We start from the raw sequence: 8,595 nt of genomic DNA on the forward strand, positions 1-8,595 counted from the left end.
GAGGTCGGTTTTGGTTGGGTTTAAGGAGGGGAGTTGAGCTGGGCTAAGGGGGAATCGAACACTGGATCATAGGGGAAGGTAATGGGTGGAATCATGCCTTGAAACTCGTGCCAATCATGGCCTAAATCGCGCTTTAAAATCGCTCCTCAAATCGCTTAAAAACGGGTTTAAAAACCGTTTTAAAAACTCGAAATTTCGAATTAAATAAAAACCGTCACAAAATCACATACTTTGATTTCTTAAACCAAAAATCAAAATGAACAAACTTTGATTTCTTAAACCAAAAATCAAAAATAAAAACTTTCAAAAACAATTTATAGCGATAAATCGTGAATAAAAGCTCGCAACTCGAATTAAATTCAAATTGAATGAAATAAATTACATTTATTTCAAAAATCATCAAATCTTAAATAAATGAAATAAAAACTTTTATTTCACAAATTTTCAAAACCAAAATGTAAAGAAACAAATAACCATTTATTTCAAAACATTCAAAATGTCAATTTAAATAACCATTTAAATTAACAGAAACCGTCGACGTAAACTTGCTTGACATCCATGTGACGTATCCGTATCACGAGCACGTCACTTGAGAATACATGTGTCATATCATCATCGGGTGGCTGGCGGGATTTTCTGTAAATTCCAATATCGACAAATACAGGTATCTACATAAGGCTCATTAGCAAGTGGCTGGCGGGATTTTGAATACAATATCTTATACGAAGTATTTTTTTTTTTTTTTTTTGAAAATATATGTATAATATTAAAGAATGACAAAGAAAATGGAAAAGTTGCGACCCTTTATAACCCGATACCCATTATAACCCGGTAGGAACTAGTATTGAATTTTTTTTTACCTGATATGAACTGTTACATGATTATTAGTCGAACTAACCCGACCCTTGACAACTGTCATCTGACCAAGTGTTCGCCATGCCGACCCGATACCCGAATTAAATCATAACCTGAAATAATCCGACCCATAAATGTATATGACTCAAATTAATCCGACGTCATAATAACCCGAACTTGAAACAACTCGACCCGAATCCAACTCGACCCACCCGATTAGCACTCCCCAAGTAAGAATCTAATCCACTCGAACCAAAAAGAAAAAAGAAAAATGAGTAGGAATAAAAATGACACCAATGCAAATTTGGCGGTTGATAGTCGTTTGATCTGGCCCCCTCTCTCCTCCTCATCTTCATTCTTCCAACTGAATTTCTCATTTCCCCACTCTATCCCTCTCCTTCCTACGTCTAATTCCCAAAATGCCCCTCAACACGGTGGCGCACACGGCAACCATTACGGCTTCTCCGGTAAGTTACCTTCTCTCTCCTAGTCAGCAGCGCCGTTACTTACAGTTTCCCGCCGCCATTACTCGGTTTTCTCCAGCTCTACTCTCTACTCAAACCCTACACTTTTCTACTCCTAAACGACGTCGTTATGAGTTCGCCGTCGAAGCTGTTGATTCGTCTTCGCAATCTTCTTCCGTTGCCGGCGTCGGCAAGTCTATTATCGCCGATGAACCGTTCTCTCTCTCTCAGGTTTTTTTTTTTTTTTTTTTTTTTTTTTTTTTTACAGTATAATTTATGGTATGATCGTTTTAGGTTTAGTTATTGTTGAATTCTGCTGTTGTTGCTTGTATCGTTTGTTGATTGTGCCATTGATTTCTGTTTGAGAATTTCGGTATAGTTAGCAGTTAAACTTGAGAGAAACTAAGTAATCTTCCCGTATTTCTGATTTAGTTTTAATTATGTTCGAGATTAGCAAAAGCTGTGATTTTTTATGAGCAACATTCAGATTATTGTACTGATGATTGTTTTAGATTCAGTTATTGTTAAGTTTTGTTGTTTGTTGCATGTATCATTTGCTGTTTGGGGCGTTGATTTTAGTCTATTTACTCCGATACTTTTACCTTGGTCGCGTCTCAAGTCTCAACACTTCTTTTTGACCAAAAAATTGACAACTGTATCCAACACCAACACTCTGTCGTGTCCGACACGTGTAGTCGAGTCAGTAAAATACGTTCGAGATTAGCATAGTAATGTGATTCTTTTACCAACATTGGGACTATTGTACTGATGATTGTATTTAATTGTGAATTGTTTGACCATCACAGTTTATCTGCCAACATTGCAGCATAAAATTGGCACTTTTGTAGTAAAAGTCATGATTTATGAAGGGTTGAAGTGCTTGGTGATCAGGATATTGTGGAGACTAAATCATATTATTTGCCTACCTAAATTGGACATACCTTTCTATTTTCAGATTTCTTTTGGTGTCGTGGGACTTGGAAGTGGAGTTACATTGCTCGCGTGAGTTTTGTTCAAATGGTGTTGTTCTTTAGAACCTGGTTCATGAGTACTTATTTGAGTTTTGGTGATGCGTGTGTTTTTTGTGTAGATATGGTTTTGGTGCATACTTTAACATCCTTCCTGGATCAGAATGGTCAGCACTGATGTTAACATATGGATTTCCTGTTGCCGTTATTGGCATGGCTCTCAACGTAATTTTCCCACCTTCTGCGTATTTTATCCAAGTATTTGACGTTTTTTCATGACGAACAACAAAAACCACAAGCTTGAAAAGAACTTATGGGCAGCGGTCACAATTATCCTTTGTTTTGATAGGGAAAATGAGGGGAACGGAGGGAAGGGAAAGGGTCCTATACTCCATCTGACTATATCCCTAATTTGGGAAAGAATTTTGAGAAGTAGAGAAGAGGCGCAAAGTTGGAAAACTCGGCTTACATGGCAATTTATATGAGGGATTTATCTCTCCCTTCCCCTACCCTCTTGAGACCCGTCCCTTTCCATTCTTCCTTTCTCCCGCCTTCCCTTTTCTCCAATATAGGTATCTAAAGAAAGTGATAATCTTTGTGTCTTGACATTTGATTTGATATTTACACTAGTTTTCAAAGAGTAGTTGACTGCTCTACTATGTATTCATCTGCTTATGATCCAGAACTTTCTTTAACGCAAATGTTAATTTAGTGATGCAACTAAGTGTCATAAGCTGTGCATATTTTCAGACTCAACCTCGAAAAATCTTGTTTGTTACTTGAGGTAAAGATGTTGACTAAGAAAATTGAAATGGCTTGCCCGTATTAAGCGTCATATTGTCAATTTCACATCTTCAATTGGATCTGAGTCTCTGACAACTACTTCTCTATTATGTTATGTCATTCTGGTGGTTCTTCTTTTGAGGATTTTAGCTTCAACGAAGGCATTTTAGTTCATTGTTCTATAATCATATCTAGCATGGTCTTATTGTATAGCAACTATTATACTTTACCTTCTGTCAATTGTAATGGCCTGTGTTATATTTGTAGTATGCAGAACTCAAACCTGTCCCATGTGTGACCTATTCTGATGCTCAGAGTCTGAGAGAAAAGTGTGCAACTGAAGTTCTTAAGCAGGTTAGTTTGTGTTGTGAGAAATGCATGCTACACAAGTATAATTTTATTTAGCAGTTTTTGTCCTCCGTGTACCTGGTGCTGCAATGAGTAAAAGTTTGGTCGACATAACCATATTTTTTATTAATAGATACTCCGTACATATATTTTTGGTTAAAATTAATAGGTAGTCTGTTTTTCCATAAATGAACTGTGTATTAAATAAGTTATATATTTCACAATATAGGTAAAGACAGATGTAACCAGATATCGTTATGGAGATGAACAACATCTCGATGAGGCGTTGAAACGGATTTTTCAATATGGTCAGGTGTGATTTCTGACCTATACACTTGTTCAACATTTCCACTTCCGAGAATTTTAGTAATCGACACTGCCCTGGCTGTAGTGCCAAATTGCATGGACCTAATAAAATGTGTATCCTCGTAGAATTTTTATTGGACACAATTTTGTGGAATAAATATTAAAGGTGATTAGAGAAGTTATATCTCGCATTATGTGACGAGTACATTAGTGCAAAGGAAGCTTTGTATGTATATACTCCGTATAAAACACAAACAGTGAAATCCAAGAAACCTACCTATCGGCTATCGCCAGCTTTGCTCTTAAATATTGGTATTCTTGTAGATCGTTTTTCAGTACTTTTTACTTGAACTATCTTTGATATGATATCTGTCTCTCAAGTTCTAGTTACTATCAAGTTAATCATAAACTGTGAACCAGTCCCTCTTAAGTTAGGGGCGGGCATACATGTAGGGATGCAATCTCATTCTCGATAATCATACACCCTAAATTAAATGGGTGGTAAATCGAGGATTTTTTTGTTTACATCTAGGGTGAGATCTAGTTATGGGTGAATTTAGGTTGGGCAATGGATGATAAGTTATCACCCATTTATTCTAGTGGATTATGTATGAGCTTCTTGGCGTGACCAGTTTTATCTGTGGTTAAGTTCTAAGAACTCATGTACACTTCCTGCTTGAGGATCTTTAGATTAAAGCAACCATTGAGGCAGCTGCTTCCATAAGTAACCTGAGTGTAGAAACGTTATACTTCTGGACTAAGATACTCTTTTAGATTGTATGTACAAAAATATTGGTATGAGCGCCTATTTACCTTCTAAATTTTTCCAACTTTTGAGGAATAACATTTAGTAGTGAGACAGGGATAAGGACTCCCTCTTATTATCTACTTCATCTCTTTTTTCCAACCCTCAATCTAAACAAGAAAATTTTATCCTTTACTCTTTTCCGGACCCTTAAGTTTTACTTCGGTTTTCAAAATCGTTCTAATCTTTATTCTCGATTTAAATTCTAAGTTTTTATAAAAAAAAAATCCGGACTTCGATTTTAAAACATATAAGTTTACCTGGCTTTTGTATTATGTTTCACTCCCCTTTTGTTTTTCACTTTTTCTTTTCTATTTTTTTCGCATTTTGAGGTGCGCGTTCACCCATGGACGGTTCTAAAGAATGATTTATGTCAGCCGACCCCAAATCATTTTGGGATCAAGGCTCTGATGTTGTTGTTGTTGACTCTTTTCCGCTGCCCCCCCTTCCAAATTCCTTAATCAAAACAGCCTATTGTCGTCAATGGCAATAACTATACTATCCAAACAATCTGGTATGATCTTTCCCAAGCTTTTGTTTTATTTTTTAAAACTAGCCCGGAGTTCTGACGAAACCTAAGTACGTACTATATGCTCTTGTAAACTAGCATGTGTTAGCGCTATATATGGACAATTATGACATTTCCACGGAGCTGCATGGGTTTACATCTTTATCTATATTTGTGTTGGTGCTTCAGCTATCATAATAGATTTTCCTGAAGCTTTACTGATATGCTAGTCTCACTGTCTCAGACTTCAAATTTTGTTCATATTTGCTTCCATCTCTTTCAACTCTGACCTCTTCCTTTCCAGTCTGAAATTTCCCGAAGATTCGTACTGGATTTTATATATTTGGAAGCTGAAAATATCTATATTGAATCAAACTCAAAGTTTGTCTCCGGATCCTGCTATGTTGATTAATAGAATATTACTCCTTATAAAGATGTCGCCAAAGATATATTAACATATGATGCGATGTCTGGTGGCTATACATGGTTAAGTAGCCGATGTGCAGTAAATGCCACATTATTATTCGACGGATGCAGCTTCCAAGTTCTATATATGTTGACCCTAGAATGACATATTGTAGCTTCCAATTTCCTTTCAAAGCCCTAGATGTTCTCATGCAATGTTTAAAGGTATATGATGTCATATCTTCGGATTTAGCTGTTTGGACAAAAAACTGGCAGTAAAGTTTAAGACTCCTTGAAAAAATACACTTCAGAACTGGCTGGAACCCTAACACGTCCACAGAAGTATTTTACTAGCAAAGTGTAGCTAACTGAGACTGCCTTTTTTCCCCCTCAATATTCAATGGATCTGAAGACTCACTATTCTTTGGCTTTGGAATCTGATGTTTAGAATAAAATGGCTCATTAAATTGTCTGCACTTCTTATATTGGGGACTAATAGGAATATTTATAATAGTTGGGCCTCAACCATCACCTTAAGGTTTTGGTTGAGATGGTTCATCTATCATGGTATCAGAGCCAGTGTGACCGTAGGTCACGGGTTCGAATCCTGGCAACCTCAAAACTCCTCAAAAACTCGAAGTGAAAAACTCGAAGTGAAAACCCAGCACACGGTAGGAATATTTATAATAGTTGGGCCTCAACCATCACCTTAAGGTTTTGGTTGAGTTGGTTCATCTATCCTGGCAACCTCAAAACTCCTCAAAAGTGGAATACCAGCACACGGTACGGGGGAGCTGGTGCACAACTAACCACTCTTCAAGCCCAAGATGGGCATTTGAGTGAGGGAGCGTAATAGGAATATTTATAATAGTTGGGCCTCAACCATCAACTTAAGGTTTTGGTTGAGTTTGCCGTTTTCTCCTATTTTCAGTTCCCTGCTGCATCAAGGGAGAAACCAAGTAGTCAGATGCTGCATCCAATTTTTCCGGATGAAAGTAGTTAATCTGTTCTGGTAGATGTTTTTCAAGTAGTTACTTTAGTATTACTGTATTAGTGAAAGTGTGAAACCCTTAGCAATCTAATAGGACCATGTGCACTAGTGCGCTAGTGTAAAAGGTTCATATCTGATCTTTTTGTGCTTGTACTTTTTTAGTTTTCATCTTGTGCTTTCTATATGCTGTCTTTGTTATACAGGGTGGAGGCATTTCTAGGAGAAGTGCTCCGGTTCTTCAAATGATACGGGAAGAAGTATGCATTCCATACCTTCTGCTCTTTCTTTCTTTCTATGATGAAAAGTATGCATAGTATCTCCTGTTTGGATGAACGATTGGTTAGATTTATAAAACCAGCAGCTCTCTTGCGTGAAATTTGACAGTTACATATTCGTTTTGCCTCTGTACTCTATTTTTTTTTTGTCCTAACCTCTGTAGTCTTTCTAACACTGTGTTGTATGTAAGTAATATGCCATCCTTCATTAGGGTTTTACAGACGTGATTTTGAAACTATCATGGCTTCTTTAGTTATCGTTCCAACTATAAATGATTTGATTCAGCCCACAAAAAAAAATGTCATTTAAACTTTTTGTCCTGGAAATGTTAAAGTTCTTCCCACTCCGTGCATTAAGATTATCAGTGTGATCCGCATTTGCCTGACGGCATATCATGATATCCCTGATTGAAAATCGAGACAAGATTCAGTTGTTCAGATGTTCTAATTTTCAGGTGACTGAAGATGGCAAATATTGCTTAGTTCTAGTATTCGAGGCCAAAACTCTACAGCTTTCTGATTTTGAGCAAAGACAGGTACCAATACTTTACACTTTTTTTTTTTTTTTTTTTCGTAATCTATCCTGGATATCAAGCCTGCTCCGGAAAGACGTAAATTAAATCCACGAGTCTTACACGAGAGTGTCTCACATTTAGGCACATCTAAGTTGTTGTGTATTAATCGATTAATTGTTAATGGCTTACGTGCACGACTGTCTCATAAATTTTTGTGCGCCTGATAATGCTACAAAGCCGAATCTTTATGATTCCTTCCTTTTGTCTTCTAGGCTAAGTTTGCCTCTTTCTTCGGACCAGGAATCAGTGCTGAGATAGGTAAGATTTCATCTTCTTCAAATTAGTACTTGATTGATTTATATGGGTCGATTGACCAAAAAAAAAAAGATTGAATGATGTGTTCAATTTTAAGCCCTAGATGTCATGATCTGATCAATTTTCAGGCAAAGGAGGTAATGATCTCTATGAAGTTCGTCTGATATCCAACACACCGGCCTAAGCGACACTTAGCTGCACCTTATAAGAATTCTGTATAGTGTATCCATATATATATATATATATATATATTTATTCATATAAATTAAAACTTTTACTCCATTCTTCTACGGAGTGTTCGTTATCTCAGCCGGTAAGGTTCTCTGAGGTTGTACTTGTACCATAAGTCCAGAATATGCTTGCGTTCCCTTGCCTTTCATAAGAGACTCTTGTAGATGTAACAAGTGTTACGCAATTGGTTATCTCAATAGATAAGTTTTTTCTGAGGTAGACGGTTAGTATCTCAAGTCGGAAGGTTTTCTAAGATGGTACTCGTACCAAAGTCAGAAACCGCTTGTTAACCTTCTTGAGACTCTTAATTAGGGTTGTCAACGGTTTTAGACCGTTAATTACCTAACTCGTCATTATGTATTACCGAAGTCCGAAATGTGTGTGTCACTCATTTTACCTGCACGAGACACTTCTTTTATTTCTTTTAGTAAACACTCTTAGGTTGCTACCCCTGTGTGCCGGTCAATAGTTACTATTGTTTGAAATTTTTCACTCAAATCGGAGCAAGTTGCAAATCAAATTTTATCCCTAAAAGGGGTATGAAGTATTTGATATCTTTCCATTACGGGCATATGAGAGAAAACGCGTTCGCAGTCCTAGTATACTTCATGTGAACAGGCAGATTAATTATAGTAAGTCTCCCTAAGACGGCACTGTTCATCTTAAGCTTAAGACCGATCAAGTAAATATCACTTGAGTATATATGAATGCATAGGAAAAGCTTATCTAAACAACAATATTAGCTTATCTAAACAAGTGGTATAATAATTGAACTCGTGAAAAGCTTATGACAGATAGTGCCGCCTTAAACAAGAATTTGTGGATT

At 36.8% G+C, this 8,595-nt stretch overlaps 1 protein-coding gene across 1 annotated transcript; it reads left to right on the forward strand.

The window, feature by feature from the left end:
- Window positions 1–1,128: 1,128 nt before the first annotated feature.
- On the forward strand, window positions 1,129–7,988 carry LOC141643142 (uncharacterized). Its single transcript, XM_074452180.1, has 9 exons — window positions 1,129–1,550; window positions 2,275–2,321; window positions 2,410–2,512; window positions 3,338–3,424; window positions 3,648–3,731; window positions 6,637–6,690; window positions 7,164–7,244; window positions 7,496–7,541; window positions 7,667–7,988. The coding sequence occupies exons 1-9, from the start codon at window positions 1,275–1,277 to the stop codon at window positions 7,720–7,722; spliced, it is 834 nt and encodes a 277-aa protein (XP_074308281.1). The 5' UTR covers window positions 1,129–1,274; the 3' UTR covers window positions 7,723–7,988.
- The last annotated feature ends 607 nt before the right edge of the window (window positions 7,989–8,595 follow it).

The sequence above is a fragment of the Silene latifolia genome, chromosome 2 (assembly GCF_048544455.1).
Source record: "Silene latifolia isolate original U9 population chromosome 2, ASM4854445v1, whole genome shotgun sequence".
Taxonomy (NCBI): domain Eukaryota; kingdom Viridiplantae; phylum Streptophyta; class Magnoliopsida; order Caryophyllales; family Caryophyllaceae; genus Silene; species Silene latifolia.

What these genes read in the sequence shown, in the direction of transcription:
- LOC141643142 (XM_074452180.1), top strand. Translation starts at nt 1,275, where the DNA reads ATGCCCCTCAACACGGTGGCGCACACGGCAACCATTACGGCTTCTCCG. An exon ending in AGTGGAGTTACATTGCTCGC is followed by an intron (nt 2,322 to 2,409) that starts GTGAGTTTTGTT and finishes TTTTTTGTGTAG; the next exon opens with ATATGGTTTTGGTGCATACT. An exon ending in TTATTGGCATGGCTCTCAAC is followed by an intron (nt 2,513 to 3,337) that starts GTAATTTTCCCA and finishes TTATATTTGTAG; the next exon opens with TATGCAGAACTCAAACCTGT.